The 19,625-nt window shown below is 37.3% G+C and overlaps 1 protein-coding gene across 1 annotated transcript in view; it reads right to left on the bottom strand.

The window, feature by feature from the left end:
* PDK3 (pyruvate dehydrogenase kinase 3) overlaps nt 1-19,625 on the bottom strand; it is a 101,173-nt gene that overhangs the window by 29,713 nt on the left and 51,835 nt on the right. The window contains exons 3-5 of the mRNA XM_027845459.1: nt 18,184-18,255; nt 13,624-13,808; nt 9,412-9,501 (exon numbers count right to left, since the gene is read on the bottom strand). Coding sequence (XP_027701260.1) covers nt 9,412-9,501; nt 13,624-13,808; nt 18,184-18,255 — 347 coding nt within the window. The remainder of the gene's footprint in view (nt 1-9,411; nt 9,502-13,623; nt 13,809-18,183; nt 18,256-19,625) is intronic.

Below are 19,625 nucleotides of genomic sequence, written 5' to 3'. Positions count from 1 at the left end.
GCAGAGTTTGAATGTTTGGCAGGTCAGCTCAAGAAAGGACTTCAGTGTCTGGTATGCCAAGTTGGTCTTCAGAAACTTCCTAAAACAATTCAAGATTTTGTTTCCTGGCATGGTGCTGGTATGCTGTTCAGGTTTCACAGGCACACAACAATGAGGTCAGCACAACAGTTCTATAGACCTTCAGTTTAATAGGCAGCCTAATACCACTTCTTTCCCACACTTTCCTCTGGAGCCTCCCAAACACTGATCTAGTTCTAATGTGTGCCTCAACTTCATCATCTATATGTACATCAGTGGAAAGTATACTGTCAAGGTAAGTTAATTTATCCACAGCCTTCCATATTTCTCCATTTGCTGTAATTGATGATTCCATGTATGGATGGAGTGGTGCTGGCTGGAGGAAAATCAATCCATACTCTATTGCATCTCAGCCTCTGAGGCTGCATTGCATACACAACCATCTGTGAACAAAAAGTCGAGCCCCAACTCTCCCTCCACTTTAGTCTTGGCTTGTAGCCTTTTCTAGAGAAATAATTTACTGTCAACATGGAGCTGACCTTGATGCCATTTTTGTCCTCATTAAAGGAGTCTGACAACATCACTGAAAACATCATGCTAAAAAGCATAGGAACAAGCTTTGATCCCCAGGAACATAGCCCTGCTTCACTCCACTGGTGACTGGGAAAGATCGAGAGCATCATCTATTATCCAAAATCTATTCAAGCATGTCATCATGAAACTGATGTACCATATGGATGAACTTCTCTGGGCAACTAAATTTTGCTCTGATCTTCCACAAGCCCTCATGTCTGACAGTATCAAAGGCCTTGGTCAGATCGACAAATGTTGTGTCTGTTCTGTTCTTGGCACTGCAAACATCATGACCGTTTATTGGCCCTTTCTGAAGCCACACTGGCTCTTGAGTAGATGACCATCTTCCAGATGAAGGATCAGACTATTAAGGAGCACTCTGGCAAGAATCTTGTGAGCAATGACTAAGAGATAGACCTCCCTGTGATTGTCACAAGGTAACCTATTTCCATTTCCAAGATATCCCTGATGACTTTGGAAAAGGCCATTTCAGTTGCATAATGAGGCTGAAAGACAGAATGTGTCAATGAATTACCTTCTACTGCTTTCTCCTCTTTTACCCCTCCACACATGAAGAGATGGTTCTTCTCCTTGCCAAAGCAAGCCTCTCTACATGCACAAGTGACCCCATTCTATTTCATGTTTTCCAGATGACTGTCTACTCCAGGGTGGGGAACCTGCAGCCCTGAGGCCATATGTGGCCTTCTAAGTCCCTGGCTGTGGCTTTTTGACTGAGTCCAAGTTTTACAGAACAAATCCTTTCATTAAGGGGATTTGTTCTATAAAGTTTGGATTCAGTCAAACGGCTGCATTTGAGGACCTACAGGGCCACATGTGGCCTCGAGAATACAGGTTCCCCACCTCGGTCCACTCTATCATCCCTACTGTCTCATTTATCTTCAATTTCTTCCTGTCTACTGTTCTCTACAAACAAGTGTATGTCTCCCCCAGACTCAAAAAACCCTCACTTGATCCATCCTTGCTAGCTACATTCCTATATCTCTTCTCCTTTTTGTAACTAAATTGCTTTAGAAGGTCATCTACAATTAATACCTTCACTTTCTTTCCTCTCCCTCTTACCTCTGTAGTCTAGCTTCTGACCTTGAACGCTATTCAAAAGTAACGTCTCTCTACAAACCACCAATGATTTCTTAACTGCAAAATCTAATGGTCTGTTCTCAATCCTCATCCTTCTTGACGCAACTGATCGATACAGCGATCCATGACAATTTCAAAGGACTCATGATGAAAAATGTTATCCACCTCTAGACAGAGAACTGATGGACTCTTGAGTGCATACTGAAGCACATTTTTTCTCTTTCTTCTTTTTTTCCCCCCTTGAAATATGGCTAATGTGGAAATGTTTTGCATGACTCAAATCATACTTCTTGCCTTCTCACTGAGTGGGAGAGGGAGTGAATTTGGAACTGAAAATAAATTTTTTTTTCCAATTAAAAACAAACAAAAATCCTCATCCTTCTTTATCTCTCTGTAGCCTCTGACAGTATTGTTTGACTTCTTCTCCTTGATATGCTTTTCCCTCAAGGTTTATGACACTGCCCTCTCCTGATTCTCCTTTTACACATCTGACCATTCTCTCTCAGATTCCTTTGTTAAATCTTCATCCAAGTCACATCTGTTTACCATGGGGTAGCCCTCAAGGCTCTGTCCTGGGCCCTCTTCTCTACTCCCACTATAATATTTTGCTTGAAAATCTTATAAGCTCCTATGGATTCAACAATCATCTCCATGAAGATGATTCTCAGATTTATTTGTCCAGCCCTAACCTCTCACCTGATATCTAGTCTTGCATCTCCATCTGTCTACTAGGCAATCTTGAGCTGGATGTTTCATGAACATCTTAAATTCAGCATGTCTGAAACTGAACTCATTATCCACCCCACCCCCCCAAACTCTTTCTTCTTTGTAACTTCCCTATTACTCTCAAGGGCACTAAAATCCTATTAAGTCACCTGGGTTTGAAATCAAGGTGTCACCATGACACCATACTCTCTCATTCCCCATATCCAACAAGTTCCATCTCTCATATAGACCTTCTTTTCTCCTGTCACTGCCAAAACCCTGAAGCAGACCAGTGTCTCTGACTTTTCCCCATACAGTCCTTCTTCCAGTCAGCTGTCAAAGTGATCTTCCCAAAGCACAAATCTGACCATCTTACTCTTTTATACAGTAGACTTCAGTGTCTCCCTCATGCCTTCAGGATCAAATACAAAATTCTATGTTTGGCATATAAAACCCTCCATAACTTAGCTCATTCTTATCTTTCCAGTCTTCTTATACCTTGGACTCCTCTCTCTCCCTCTCCTCCACCCCCCACCATATTCTGCAATCCTTTCTGTTCCTTAAACATAACAATCCATTTCCCAACTCCAGGAATTTTTCATGGCTGCTCTCCATGTCTGGAACTCTCTTACTGTTACTCTGCCTCTTATCTTCCCTGGCTTGCTTCTTTTTTTTTTTTTTTTTGGCTAAGCAATGGGGTTAAGTGACTTGCCCAGGGTCACACAGGTAGTGTTATCTGTCTGAGGCCATATTTGAACTCAGGTCCTCTTGAATCCAGGACCGGTGCTCTACCCACTATGCCACCTAGGTTCCCCTCTCCCCCCAGCCCTGGCTTCTTTCATGACTCAGTTAAAGTCCCACTTTCTGAAAAAAGCCTCTTCCAACTTCCCTTAATGCCATCCCTCTGTTGATTATCTCCTATTTACACTGCATATATTTTGTGTGTATATGTTTTCTGCATGTTGTCTCCCCCAATAGAATGTGAGCACCTTCAGAATAGGGGCTGTTTTTTCCCTTCTTTGTATCCTTAAACCTTAGCATAGATCCTAGCATATAGTAGAGGCTTAATAAATGCTAGTTGACTAACTTCCATACTGAGGGATGGGATGGTGTGGGATACTAGAAGAGAAGAGTTCTGAAATAGCTGTTTCAGGGAATAGGATAAAGACTCAATTGATAAGCAGTAAAGGGATGGTCTTGTTACTGTAAGGAACCAGTTGAGATAAGATAAATTTGTAGGGGACTCAAACCTAACTGCAGGACTTTTTCTAATTCTTAGGTGCCATCTAGTTTTTTTTTTCTTTTATTTATGCATGCAAGAATTCATTCATTCAGGGGTTCAGTATGTTTAGGTACTCTGAAGAATGTGAAAAAAACATGAGCTGTCCCTGATCTCTAGGAGTTTACAATCTAGTTGATGAAATAAGATACTCACTTTGAAATATAGAAGGAAACATGGAAAGATCTATATGAGATATTTCACAAAGAAAACAACAGAACTATGGCTACATAAACATCCACAAACACATACATCTACATACACAAAAATTTATAAAAAGAAATATAAAGAATACCAAGGACAAAGGTGGTAGAATTTTGGACAGGTTTACAAAAGGACACAGAAAAAAAAAGTAATAGCCTATTTGTTACCTCCTTTGGTTCTACCCTTTTAATACATAGAAGATTTGGGTAAGATTTTGTCCACTGGTTTTTTAGACTATGATTTTTTTTCTGCTGATATAAACTCTTCTGTTTAGCTTTTAAAGCTAATTACAACCTGGACCATTCTTAACTGTTTTAAAATACATTACTCTTCTCCATGTATTCTATGGCGTAACCTCATTGGCCTATTTAATGTTCCTCACACAAGACACTCCATCTCTTGCCTCAGTGTCTTTGCACTGGCTGCCTTTCCCTTACCTCCTGCCCCTCGTACCCGGAATGCTCTCCCTCCAACTCTTGAAGATTTTCTGGCATCTTTTCAGACTCTTTCTGGAGGCCCTTCTCAGTTCCCACAGCCTTACTACAGTTACTACAGCCTTTCCCTCTAAGGCTACCTTCCATCTTTACCTTCAACAGACTGATTTATATATGTTGTCTCCCCCATTAGAATGTAAGCCTTTTGGGGGCAAGGCCTGTTTTTATTTTTGTTTCCTATCCCCAGCATATAATATAGCATCTAGCATGAAGTGCTTAACAAATGCTTGTTGACTGACTGGCTATTGTTAATAATAAAAATAAGAAATAAAACATTCACAAATAACTGTAATATAAGGCAGCATATGCAAAGTGCCATATGAGTCATACAGCATTACAGCAGAAGAGACTTCATAAAACTGATTTCTGCCATTTACTCTGTTCCATCGTTCCTTACACCTACCTCAGCCTCTAAAAGACAAAAAGCCTCCAGGTAGAAAAGGCCTAGAAAGGCCTTTAAGTCCCTTAAAAGAGGGGCTTCATCTGATTACTGTACTCAGGACTAGGCAGGCCCCACCTATACCACTCAGTTGTAGAGCTTGAGCCACGTACAGGTCTCAAGGAGCAAACCAAGGAAAACTGAACACCATGAAGAAATACCTTGGTTTGAGAGACACCAAGGGGGTAAACTCTAAAAAGGAAAGTAACCTCATACCAGGTAAAGACTCAAAGAAAAAAAATTTCCTGGCCACAGGGACTGAAGGAGTACCTGGAGGAAATGAAAAAAGAGAAACAGAATGGAAAAGCTAGGGAGAAAAGACTGTTAAGGAAAATTAACACCAGTGTTAACAGACAGTGGAACAGTGGAAAACTTCATCCAAGAACTTAATGCCCTGAAAACTAGAATGGACTAGACTCAACAAGACAACAAAGGTCAAAACAAAAGCAAAGAATTAAAAAAAAAAAAAAAACCCCTGACCTGGAAAACAGGTAGAGACAATCAAAGAATTATCAGACAATATTAACATTATGATTAAAAAGTCTATGCACCATATTTCAGGAAATTAGAAATGAAAACTCCCAGAACTCTTAGAACCAGATGACAAAGCAAAAACAGAAAGAATCCACCAGTCACCTCCTGAGTGGTAAAACCACAAAATAAAAATTCCCAGGAACCACCCTGTCAAAATCCAGAGCTTCAAGGTATAAAAAATAAAAAATATTACAAGTAAACCAAAAGAAAGGACTGCACTTTCTCTAATGTGCTAGATAGTAGAGATATCTACTCTGATACCTTTGCCCCACTCCCTTTCAGCTTTCTTTTATGTGTTGTGTTCTCCCATTGGAATATAAGCTCTTTAAAGGCAGGGAACTGTCTTTCTGTGTGTATTTCCACTGCTTAGCACAGTGCCTAGCATATAGTAAATGCTTAAATAAATACTTGACTTGTTGAATTATTGGAGGAAGGTCACAAACAAATTTAATGTCAAAATTAGAAGGGATAATGAGATAACTGGAAAGAAAAATCTTTGCAACAAGTTTCTCTAATATAGGTCTCAGTTCCAAGATAGATGAGGAACAGATTAAAATTTATAAGACTAAGTTATTACTCAACAGATAAGAAAGATATGAATAGGCAGTTTTCAAAGGAAGAAATTCAGGCTATCAACAACACTCAAATCAAAAAATGCTCTATAAAAATAAAATCATTAATGAGGAAAAAAATGCTCTATAGCATTAATAATTAGGGAAGTGAAAATTAAAAAGCAACTTCCTCCTCACATCTATAAAATTGGAAAAGATAAGAAAAAAGAAAAATGACAAATACTGGAGAGGGTGTGGGAAAATAGGTACATTAGTACATGATAAGCGAACTGTGATTTGGTCTAGCCACTATGGAAAGCAATATGGAACTAAACACAGAAAGAAAGAAACTATGTGTACCCTTCAGAAGTCACCAATAAATCCTTGGATAAGCAGTTAACAGAGAGTGAGAGGCCAGGCCAGGTATCTGCCTTCCATCTATACAGAGAATCTACCACTTCCTACTGCCATCCCCTAGCCAGCCTTCTCAGGTGAAGAGACCTCACACCATGTACATGTTAGCACCTTGAGCCTTCTATCTCTTGTGAGGCACATTATGTCCCCTCAGGCAAAGCTTCTTGGGGCTAGGCCAAGTATCTTCCAGCTACACCAAAGCAATCACTTTTATATGTACCAACACAAGGCAACTTACACTGTCTGCTACTAGCCCGATGTCCCAACTGGGAAGTAAAGAACCTCCATTCCAAATTAAAGTAACCCTTCCTTTGACTTCAGGCCTCCCATTTCCTACTGTGCCTGTCCTTTGAAGGCAGAGGACTGGCATCCTCTACTCTATGAGGCCAACATTCTCACACCTGGTCATACCCCTCACATCTCAAATTCTGGTGGATCATCATTCAAACCCCATTCCTTACTCCCACCACCCAATTCCTCATTCCCACCCCTCTCTACCCCAAAGCTTCAATCTAACTCTACCCAGCCCCTCCACAGTGCCCTCTGGAATGCCTGTTCCACAGGCAACATACTTCTTTCTTATAAATCTATTCCTCCTCCGATCCTTCCACCTCTTAGCTCTGGCTAACCTTTCCAGTATTGCCTACACCTTCACCCATTCTCCTTGACTCACTGGTTAAGGCAAGAGAGTTGGAATACTCTTTGCTCCCCTCTGCCACTTTCAGGTTCTCCCACTTCTGTATCACTCAGTAACTTCTCTTCCTTTTAGGTTCATGCTATTCCTTTCTACCACACTATCAAAGTCCTGATAGCTATTGCTATAGACCTCCAGTTCACTCCCCTTCCTTTCTCAATGAATTTGATACTCACAATTTTTCTATCCTCCCCAATCCCTGCCCTTATACTATGGAACTTTGACATACATATTGATTATTCTTCAAATATCCTAACCACTCAGTTCCTCAACCTACTCACTTGATGCACTACAACTCTACCCTACCTCAGCCACACACAAAGATGGACATACCCTTGATCTTGCCATCATCCACAAATGTACCACCTCCATGTCTAAGAATTCTGAAATCTTCATATCTAATCATAATCTATTGGCTTTTCACTTCTTCCTATGTCTTCCCTTACAAAGTCCTACTCTTCATCCATACCATGACCTCTAATCAATCCCTCAATTCTCTCCCAGGCTATCTCTCACTGCACTAGCCACTCTCTCCTCTTCTCCCCATCTTGATTCCTTGGTGAACCAATCCAAATCTACACTGTTCTCCTTTCTTTAATCCTTATCATATCAGTGATTATTCCCAACCAAGCCTCAGCCTTGGATTACTCCCATCATTTGTCACCTTTCCACCTATACGCATGCTGCTGAACAAAGGTGGAGAAAATCAAACAACCATTCTGGTTGGGTCCACTACAAATTTGTGTCACATAACCTCAATTAGGCCCTCACTGCTGCTAGGCAATCTCTCTTATCAACTCACTATTGCTCACTCGAGCAATGTGGGATATGCCCCCTTCTCTCCTCTAATATGGCCATCACTCTGGTGCGGGCCCTCACATCTAGATTACTGCCATAGCCAGTGATGGGTCTGCCTGCCTCAAGTGTCGTCTGAGAAAAAATAATTATTTCTCTCTCCTATTAACAGTCAAGTATTAAAATTGGGGAGACCCAAGCGTTTTTTCCCAGTCCTATTTCCTTGTCCAATCTGTTCAAGGACAGGGCTGATGAAGATAGGATTAACATTCTCCTAATTCTGGGTACTGCTACTTCACCCAACTAGCTCAGGATTGGGTAGGGGAATACAGATTCTTTGTCTAGATTGCCCAAGGCTGGGGATGGTCTGGGTATAGGGATAGTCTCTCTGACCAAGAGTGACATGATGTCACTCTCAGTCCCTCATTAGAGTAAGCTCACTTCTCTTTGTAAAGTCCACCTCTTATTAATTGTTAACCAATCAGAATTGATTGCTACCCTGAGGAACACCCCTCTTCCAAGGGTTTATAAACCGTGAGCCCACTGCCATGATTGCCTTTGGCATTTCAGAGTGCCACTGGCCTTTTATTAAAAATGCTAGATCATTAATAAAATGGTTAAATTACCCAGAAATTATGTCTCTCAAACTTTTTTAAATGCTATATTTCTCATTCCAACCCACCCTCCATTCAGCTACCAAAGTGATTTTCCTAAAGTGCAAGTGTGACTATGTCACCACCACCTTCTCATAAACTCCACTGGCTTCCTATTGCTTCCAGAAGCAAATTCAAAATGCTGTTTGGCATTCAAAGCTCTTCATAACCTGGTCCCCTCTTACCTTTCTAGTCTTCTTACACCTTACTCACAGCCAGCCTCCTTAGCCTCCAATATATATTCTTCAATCCAGTGCCACTGGCCTCCCAGCTGTTTCACAGCACTCTATGGTTTGACTCTGAGCATTTTCTCCTATGCCTGGAAGGCTCTCCTGCCTCCAGTCCAACCACTGACCTCCCTGGTAACTTTAAGTCCCAACTAAAATCCCACCTTCAACAAAAAGCCTTTCCCAATCTCTCTTAATTCCAGTGCCTTCCCTCTATTATTTCCTATTTATCCTGCATATACTTTGCCTTATATATTTTTGTTTGCATATTGTAGAGCTTTCTAGACCACCTAATCCAATTCTTTCTTTTCAGAGATGAAAAAAACGAAAGACTAGAAAAGAGAAATTAAGGAATTTCATCTTTTGAACCCTAACTTACCCAGGCTTTTTTATTTTTTTGAATGCAAACCTAACCCATGTGAAAAATATGATGCTATCCAGCAAAAGCAAAGTTGACAGTTTATTAATTTGAGTAAACATATATTTATAGAGCACCTATTTTTGTGGGATCACCCCAAGTCCCCTTTACATACTTAGGATAACCTCATTTTATGGAAGGCAGAAGATCAGGGATTAAATGGTTTGTTCCCCAGATGTCGTGATAACGAGGCAGAATTTGCATTTATCTATATATCTGGGATGAAGTCTGAAGTTCAGAAGTCGATGATATCTCAAGTAAAAGAACAAACTTCATTATACCTTTTAGACAAGAATGTTCATTTAGTCTCCTTACCTTTCACTACCTCAGCTACATTACAGGTGGGGTCAATACTCCCAATGTGTTTAGGATGTGCAGGATTAGGGTCATCACCAAAAAGAAGTGCTTAAAGGGAAAAAAGTCAAAGATTAGTAAATATACATCTATACTGAATAGCTAAACAGAGAAAAATATTAAATTTCTTAATGGATTCTCCTTTTTGTAACATGCAATTAAGGGTCCACATATATGAGCAAAACTAATAATAGCTACCAACAAACTAAGAACAAAAGTTTACAAGAGAATAGACCAAAGTTAAGAGACAGTGTCACTAATGGGAAAGCACTTGAAATCAGTGAAATCTGTTTGATGCAAATATCTCATCTAAAAGAATATATCCAGAACCTCTTTCCCTCCCCAATATGAATTAAAATGATAAAACTTAAAACTTATTTTTTTCTTATTCACAAACAGCATCCTACACCAGAGTTTCAGTTAAATATGTATAATGTACTAGATAGAATTTTGAAAACTGATTGCCCAGGATGGCAGATGCAGAATATATGGACACTTTTTTTTCTTTTTTGACATGGCTAATGTGGGAATTTGTTTTGCTTGACTAGACACGTTTGTAAAAGGTGTTTTGTTTTTCTTTCTTTCTCAATGGACCTCTTCCAATGGATGGGGAAGAGAGAGAAAGAAGATTTTTGTTAACTGAAAAAACAATTTAATTTTAAAAAATCAGTACACAGGGCTAAATAGACTTTTTAGCATTAGTGCACGCAACATCTGCTAAAGCATTTTATAAAAAGATATGAGAGTCATCTGGCAATGCATAACAAAGCCAGTCATCCCATTAATTTCCCTTCAACCACTACTTTCCCAGGAAATACCTCACATGAAAGAAAAATAATTTCTATAAAATAGCCATAATTGGTCTTACTTATGATAGATGAAAAGTGGGAACAATGCAGGAATTAAAAATTAACTAGTATATTATCAGCATAGAATACTATGTAGCTAGTAAAAAATGACAAGCAATAGATGAAAATGTCTATGGAAAATAACATTAAATGAAATAAAATATTAAAAAGTATTACACATAGTTATAATCAACATCAAATAAGAAAGACCAGAAAAGAGACTGGAGTGGTATAATATTTCATTAGTGTGCTGTTTTTTTTTTAATCTCCTGTAAATCAACTTAAGTTTTTAATTATTTTTAAAAGGCATCATGAATTTAGAACATTTATATTATTTAAGTAGAATAATTTTATCAAATATATGACATGTAATTTGAGAATTTTTTGTATCTTTTATGACAGCTATTTAGAGGACAATGTCTTAGTCAAAGTCTACATTTTTTTTTGAGAACCATATTCTTTTAAATAAACAGAATGAACTAAAAGTTGTAAATACTCCCTCCACCTCCCCCCTCTAAAAAAGGTATTTTTTTTCTAGAGCTATACAGTTTTTTTCTTCCTTAATTGTTTATTTGGCCAATCACACAGCCTGAAAAATAATCACTGCTCTCAATCATACAATACCCATTAACCATAACATAAAATAAATAATTAGCTATCTCCACTGCCAAAATGTCCGAGTTAAAACAAAATACATGAACACGTACGTGTAATTATAATGTCCAAGCCAACTACTGAAGAAGAGATATGGATATACCTTTCTCCCTTCTTTTCAGAGATGGGGGCACTATGGATGGATGTAGTACACAGTATATATGTGGTCAGACAAATGGAATGCTGATTAGTTTTGCTGAATTGCTTTTTTCCTCCCTTTCTTTTTTATTCTTGGTTATACAGGATAGTTCTCTGGGTGGGAGAGGGATAAAATGAGAAATGAGGACTTGTATTTCAATCCTGTCTCAGACAATTACTAACTATGGGATCCTGGGCAAATCAGGTTAGCCTCTACAACCCTTGGTTTTCTCATTCACAAAATGAGAGGGTTGGACTGAATGGTCTCCAAAATCCCCTTCTACTCTCAATCTATGATCTTATACATCAATATTTTTAAAAATTCAAAATGCCTATAATTCTTAAAATGAAAAAGTTAAAAAAACCACAACCACCCTGTAACTGGCCATTTCAAGAAAAATACAGGAAGAAAAAATGAATAAATACATGGTTAAAAACTAAAAAGCCCAGTTACTGTGAGAATAAGGATATTTAATATCATTATTGTTGTTCAGCTGTTTCAGTCATATCCAACCCTCTGTGACCCCACTTGGGGTTTTCTTCACAAAGATACTGATGTGGTTTGCCATTTTCTTCTCCTCTCATCTTTACACATGAGGAAACTAAGGTCAACACGGTTAACCTTGACTTGTCCAGGGTTACACAGCAAGTAGTGTCTGAGGCTAGATTTGAACTCAGGAAGATGAGTCTTCCTGATTCCAGACCCAGCACTGTATTCACTGCACTACCTAACTGCTCTATTTAACATTACATTTGCAAAATAAACAATAATGTCCATTCCCTCATTAGGAAAACAGTGCTTGGCTGATAATCAGGAAAGTGTTTGCTTTTGAATTTTTTTCTTCCAGTAGTGATGACTAGTAGTTTGAACTGAGTTATTCAGTACTTTATAAAACCTGTGACTAGTGTCAGGAATCTACATTTTACTTCAAAACTTCAAAACAGTTACTTCAAAACTGCCTGGGAGAGAGGGTGTCATCCATGAAAGAACAGCTTCTTTTTAAGTAAAGCCTATTGGCCCCTGTTAGGACTGAATCCTTGGTTGTGAGCTAGCACTACAAAGCTGACTTGGCAGAAGAATTGACCTTTGACCTTGCAAGAGACAGGTGAACCCCAAAATAAAAAACATGAATCTGACATATCCTCAAAATGTCAAGGCCCTTCATTTTGCACTTCTACTTGGACAGAATTGATGGTGTTTGAAAGGTACTGTGAAGAAGAGAGGAAAAGTGAATTAAATTAAGCAGCAGTATCCTTTACTGAAGGAGTAGGGATTGTTTATTTTTCCAGAGAAAAGACAGAAAAAGCTGGAGTTAACTCCCTACATGAGAGTACATCAAAGAAAGACAGTTAAGAACTAACAGAGCTAGTTATACTTCAATGAAGATCAGGGATCTCTACTACTGTAAGCTTTTTCAGCTATACTTATATAATTTTTTCCTTTTCATTTATTATTTTAAGTCTTAAGGATTAAAGGACTATATTCTTATTTAAGAAATAACATGCTTAAGAAATTAAGGACCTCAGTCTTGTTTTGCAATAAAAGTTAGATAAGTGTAACGAACCCAGCAATAAAAGATACTATGAAGGACAAATTTCCATGTCCCATTAAAAGAATGACAAAAAGTGGAATCAAAAGAAGTTGCTTTGGGATCAAGAAAAGTCCCCAGCAAATTTATATGGGGAGTAAGCCCCTTCCCTGTCAGACTCAAATTAGAATCCTGTAACATCAGACCTTATCACATGGATTTAGATACATAGCTCTTAAATCATTTCTGCCAGAGACAAAACAATTACACACAGTAAAAAGCCCCAGGTGACCTGGTTAGTCTACATAGCAGGTGTTAATCCTATCTCCTAATATCTGCATAATGAAGTGTATTTGGCATATTATCTTGAGATATAATAAACAGCAGAAGCTACACCCAGTTTTCTAACATATACAACTACAACATAATTATTCATGACTAGGTAATTCAGTTGGAAAATATTCTATTAGAAATACCATTTCTATCAACAAAAATTCAAGTTAGTAAAGGGAAAGTCATGTTTAAACACACAAAAAAAAAGCAAAACCAGAAAAAGAGAAAATCTCTTCTGATAATAGATAAAATATATCAAACCCTACAACAAAAACCAAAGATTGATAGGCAGAGATAATGTAATTGAGTGCCTATTAATGCCTTTAAAATAGTTTGTGATCTCTCCTTTCATGCATTAAAATGGAAAAAAAAATTATTTAGCCTTAGTCTTAGTTTGAGGCACCAATACGAGCTCTGGTTTAAACTCAACATTTTAAAATGGACAGCTTCTATTTTCTGTCAAGTGGCTCAGATTAATAATTACTAGTCATATCAAATGTTAGTCTAGCTACAACCTGTCACAATATGCCATTTGCCTTCTTTTCATCCTGGAATGTTAGAGTTAGTCATCAGTGAGGAAAGGAAACTTCAAATCAATGCAACATCTTGGCATTCAGGAGCAACAATTCTACTTGTCTTTTTAAGGGTAGAAAAACAAAACCCCAACTTACTGTGCTGGTTAATAAGCATGCGGAAAGAAATGCGGTTGGTATAAAACCGATCCAGAAAATACTGGATGTTACTGCTAATGAAAGGATCAAAACCATACTTCTCCTTGTATTCAATCACCCCTTGTGCCATGGTAGGAACCACATCATTGTGTCTGTTTCTGACTTTAACCATAACTTGTAAAAAGCTGTGGGGGAGGGAAAAAAAAAGACAGAGAAACTGATTAGTGTATGCAAATATTTAAAGTCTTCATGTCTTATAGGACTAAAGTCTGGACACTTCTTTTTATCCTAAGTGCTACACATTTGCTTACCCCTTCCAAATTTAGAGAGACAAGTATCTATTGAAATATAAAAGACAGTCTTGCTTGCTCACATAAACTATTAGTACTCAGTTGGAACTTGGAGATTTTTTTAGTTAAGTATTTCTCCCTTCAGAAATATTTTTTCCAAAAATGCACAGAGAAAAAAAAAACTTTATCACCACCTACTCAGTATTTATCTTGCATGTTCTGATTTATATAAGTGGTTCCCTTCTCCCCCACCCATTAGAATGTAAACACTTTAAAGGCAGGGTTTTTCCTTTTTCTCTGTATCCCTCACGTTTTGCACAGTTGCTGGTACATTGTAAGCACTTAATATATATGTTTGTTCATCAACTGAAAATAAAATTCAGCAACCATTAAAAACTAGTTTTTAATGTTATTACTACTGATGAGATTATCATATAACACAAATACGATGTATTATGAAATTGTATGATGATCACCCTCAAAGAAATAACCTCTTTGTTTTATCTTAAAACAAAGAATTGTTAATGGAGTCTTAAAAGTCAAAAATCTTTCTTTAGCTATTTCTTCCAGTATTTCTTCTAATATTAATAAAACTAAAAGTATCTTACTATAATCTTTTAAGTCCCCCAGAAACAAAATGTAAAGGGGTTGGGCTGGGGGGCTGAACCAAAAGACGTAATAATTCTGTATTTTTTTCCTTCTCCAGATGGTTACAGGTTTACCATCTCATCCTCCCACCCCTTACAAATATAATTTTAAAAATCTACAACAACCAGGAGAAGAAAAAGACAAAAGGAAAACTGAATATTGGTGAATGGTATCATTAGGGTTAACACAACATGCCCAAAAAAGGAAAGGGCTCTGAAAATGCTGTCAAAAACACAGATAGAGTACTGCTAGAGGTGAATAGAGCACTGAACTTCTGCTCAGAATCCTCATGCCTCATCTCCTTACTAGCTGTGAGACCGTCAACAAATCACTTAACCTGTTTAACCTCAGTTTCCTCACTAATAAAAATAGGGATAACAAAAGCACCTGCCTCACAGAGTTAAGAGGATGAAATAAGATAATATTTGTATAGTGTTCTGTGAATCTTAAAATAGTATATAAATGCTAGCTAGTTAGTTTCTGTGCTGCCTGGATATAAGTTCTTTGACAGTTCAGTAGCATGGCTCAGCACACAATACTGTCCCAGGTACACACGGACACACATACATACACATGCCACAATGGAACATGAACATAGATACAAGGAAAGAGAAACCACCCAAGAACACTGCACTCCTAAAGCTGCATTTATCCATAGCAAAGAGATTTTACTCGGTCCTCTCTTGTGCTTTTGTCTGTTTCTCTACCTCTCTTTCAAGGGCAAACAGTTCTGCAACAGCAGTTAATGGTACAGCCTATAAACAAACACCAGTAAAAAAGAGTTTCTATGTCTTGGCTATAAGCAGCTCTGGAGTAGGAAGAAGGTTGGAAGCTTCCTCAAAGCCAATGCTTTCCCAACTCCACACCTCAACTGCTCTGATTTTCTCATTATGGTGAGTATAGTGCTACAGAACAAAAAATAACAAACAGAACTAGAATTAGTTCACACCTGTGAATACATTAAGAAATTGAAATCAATTATTATTATAAATCAATGGGGTTTTGTTAGTGGTCCAATATATTACCTTTTCAATATTTCCCTACTAAATTGGCAACTGATTATAACAGAGAGGTTTCTCATCTTACTAGATCATATCATTCCTCAAGACAGGAAATTTGTTCCAAATAGTTCAATACTACCAACCCAGAAAGCATTTTTCAGGATCTTTCAAACTTACAATGTGTTTCCACAAAGAAGCTATGGAAAACAATCCATATGATAACCTTTTGAAAAACATACATCTGTTTTGGAACACTAAATATCTCAAATAACCCCTAACTTTCCAAATTTACCCCTAGAGTACAAAGGGGAAAAAAATGCCAAAGCTATACCTAACTATGAAAAACTTCTGATTATCTTTGTTTATGAAGCATATTAAATAATTTGGAACATACATCTGCTACCTACCAAAACATTAGAATCAATACAGGACAAAGAGTTATACTTACATAAGCAATAAATCAACAAACATCAGTACTCTTGTAACTTTTATTTGCATTTACTTCCTTATGTTTATAGGATAGTTTGTTCAGTCTACCACAATAGTGTACATGTATTCCTTAAAATTAATTTTATGTTCAAACATAAATACGTGGTACAATAATAATAATTGGATGACAAAGTCTACAGGTTACAAAGCTATTTTCATATGCACATGCTTTGCAATTCTTTAGGCCGCTTGAATTTGAGTAACAGTACTTCAGTACTAAGTTGACTTCCAGAAAAATTCTCCCTGAAATTCTCTCTGGGAGAGCCATGGCAACAGTTTTCCATATCACTACTTATCAACTTTGTTGTCCCTTGCCAAAATCATCAAGCTAATCTTTTGTATTTTCCACAACACAATGCCTATGGCAGCTAAGTGAATTCTGAAATCTGTTCCTTGAAATAGGATAACTGAAAAATAAATATTAGAAAGCATTGGAACTTCTTAATCCCATGTTCCAGTAATACAGATCCACATCCCAAAAATATGGAACTACCGAATTCATTTTTGGTCTTAGATAAAGGAAATGTTCCTAGTCTTCGTGAAACAAAGTTCCAGGTTTCAATTCAGTTCTCACCAAAAATTCAAAGAACAGTTTGAAAAGGCACTTCTATCAATGATACTCTGGTCTGATTCTTGTCTTCAACTAAACAAGACTGATTACAGACTCATCAAAAAACAAACAAACAGCTATCAGAAGGGTTGCAAAGAACCTCAACATGATGTTATACTTCAGTCTAAAACTGTGTCTAAGCAAATCAGTCACCTCTGAAGCCAGCTGTATTTAATTCACAAGAAATCATAAAACCAAACATATCAAAGGTTAGGAGGAGGAGGTCGCAATCTGAGAATAAGATAAACATCAGGTTCACAGATACTTAAGGACTGTGAGGACAGATATGCTGTCCAATATTTTATGAGAGCATTATGTGAAAATGTCCTCAAATTTTTTCATATTTGAATGAGAAGCCAGGTCAAAGGGCCTAGCAAAAATTAATAAATAAATTAGAAAATAACTAACAGTCAGCTCTCTGACAAAATCTGACAATTAAATCAGTGTTGTATACTGGAAAGAGGAATACACTTGACCTGAATTTAGACCCAACATCTTTCATTAACTAACTTACTCTAATGAAAAGAGCTAGGAGTTTGGAGAGCCTAGTTTTAGTTCCTATTCTGCCACTTACTATGTAATGTCAGATAAGTCACTCAATAGCTTTGGGTTTCAGTTCCTTATCTGGATTTGACTAGGTGAGCTCCAGGAGCCTAGTCAATGTGGTCCTAACATTCTACCAATCTTTACTAACGCATATGGCCACTGATTTTACATTACATAACTATGTAAAACAAGCTTATACTTCAAAAGCGAAACTACCTTGATAACAGATGAAAAACATACATAACTACATACAAGTAGGAACCACAAAGAAGCACATGACAGAACAGCTGAGCTAGAAGGGACCTTAGAGGTAAGAAAGTCCAGGTCCCTCATTTTATATTACAGCTAAGGGAAATGAAGCCCAAAGAAGGTACGCCACTAGCCAGAGTGACAAAGCAAGTTAATAACAAAGAAAGAACTAAACCTAAATTAGACTAATTTCAAATTTAGTGCCGTTTCCACTGCACTGAACCACAACAGGGGAAACTAACTGAGGAAACAGGCAGTTTTTCCTTTAAAAAGTCCACCATACACACTTATGGAATTAAGATGAGTACTGATGAGCTTCTACTACCCACATGCAAATGCACTCTTAACAGAACAAACTTTAAAACCAAATATTTAAATTAAGTTCTATGAAGTAGACTCCTTTCAGTACACTCAGGACACTTCATTTTTATAGCCACCAATAGGTGGCACCATAATTCAAAGTTGACAAATACTTCTGTTGACTATTTTCTTTTATTATTATATACCAAATACTAATTCTACTCTGAAACATGAGTTGCTGTAATTATTTTTTTATACTGGCTAAATTTTAAACTGAAATGAAGAAATCTCAATGTGGAGTATCTATGAAAAAAATTAGTTTTCCTTTCAGTTACATATGACTTAGTTACTAATGACACAAATTCCATTTGCTCATTCTTTTGCTTCCATATTCATTACTTTCAGATAAATACAATATTATACTTACTCATCCAAAACTTGTGGGTCCTCAGGGCTCTTATTTTCATATTCTAAAAGTTCAAGAAAGCTTTGCATGTACCTAGAAAATTAAATGGAGATAACAGTAATAACTAAAATTATAGCTTGATTACAAAAAGCACACCTATATGTAAGGCAAATCTTCAATAAGCCATTTCATCTTTTACCAGGTTAGTCCTTTCTTTTCTTCTAAATGAAGAATGGGCCATACAGGACAATAACCATTTATTGGGTATGTTGTAAAGGGGAATTTTTGTTCAGGTATGCATTGTCTAAGATGGCCTCTGCAGGTTCTTTTCAATGCTGAAATTCTGTGGGAGTCAAATTAGCTTAAGGGCTCAATTTACTTTGCTGTCTTCAGTATCTGGAGCATTCTTGATCTCAAACCAGCAGGCTATAGTGGTAATAAATGCAAATATTTTTGCATAAAAAAGAGACAAAGAGCCTACCCAACACAACCCCTGGAGATAATCTGTAATTTAGTCCTCTTCACTGCTCCTACCTTATTGACCCTTTCCTTCACTTAAGTCCAGTTTCTTCCATAAGTGATGAAGAAGGGTGTCAAACAAAGAAGCCTGGGGGAGAGGAGAGTACTGAGGTGAAAGGGCTAATCCCCACTCCTCAGTGTAAAATCAAATTTTTGGAGGCAAATGCATTAGCTGATATTCCTGAAATCACCACAGCTTACAGCAAAAACTTCCTGAAGATTAAAACCAGTCTCTTGTCACTGAGTGTGAATGAAAAGAAAGGAATAAATGTACTTCCAATCTAAAGGAAGCAATCATTAGTAGGGATGGGGAAAAGGAAAAAGGCAGGGCAACCAGGTTGAAAAGAACAGGGTCAAAGCCATCTGAACTCATGTAAGACAAGCAGCTGGAAGGTTTGAACACAAAAAAGAAAGAGAATGAGACAGTCAACCTAAGGATTGACTCTAAAACACAGAATATTTTTTACTTCATTAATCAAAAGTCATTCCAGCTTTAAGCACTACAGTAAGAGGGTAATGTAAACTAAAACAACACTATCTTTACCTAAAACCCATCAAATTAGAAGGGAATGTATAAAGTCAGAATAGCTAATACTGGAATTGTACAAGGCTGTTATACTATTACACTGTTGTTGGTAGAGCTATGAATTAATCCAATCATTCTGAAAAACTTTGGGATTATGCAAAAAAAAAAGTAGTTATTTTTTTGGTTACACTTTAAGTTCCAAATTGTCCCTCTTGAGGCCACCATCAAAAGCGTGTGTACATGAACATATAAAACTATACTATGCATACTCTTCTATCAGTTCTTTCTCTGGAAGTGGATAGGATCAGCCTTCATAGGTTCTTTGGAACTGATCTGAATACTTGTAATACTCAAAATAACTTAGTTGTTCAGTCGTTCTTCAAACAATACTGTTGTTACTGTATACAACATTCTCTTG

Source organism: Vombatus ursinus, unplaced genomic scaffold (assembly GCF_900497805.2).
Source record: "Vombatus ursinus unplaced genomic scaffold, bare-nosed wombat genome assembly UNPS02014962.1, whole genome shotgun sequence".
Classification (NCBI taxonomy): domain Eukaryota; kingdom Metazoa; phylum Chordata; class Mammalia; order Diprotodontia; family Vombatidae; genus Vombatus; species Vombatus ursinus.
The sequence above is the reverse complement of the archived record's forward strand: the minus strand, read 5'-3'. Positions and strand labels throughout refer to the sequence as shown.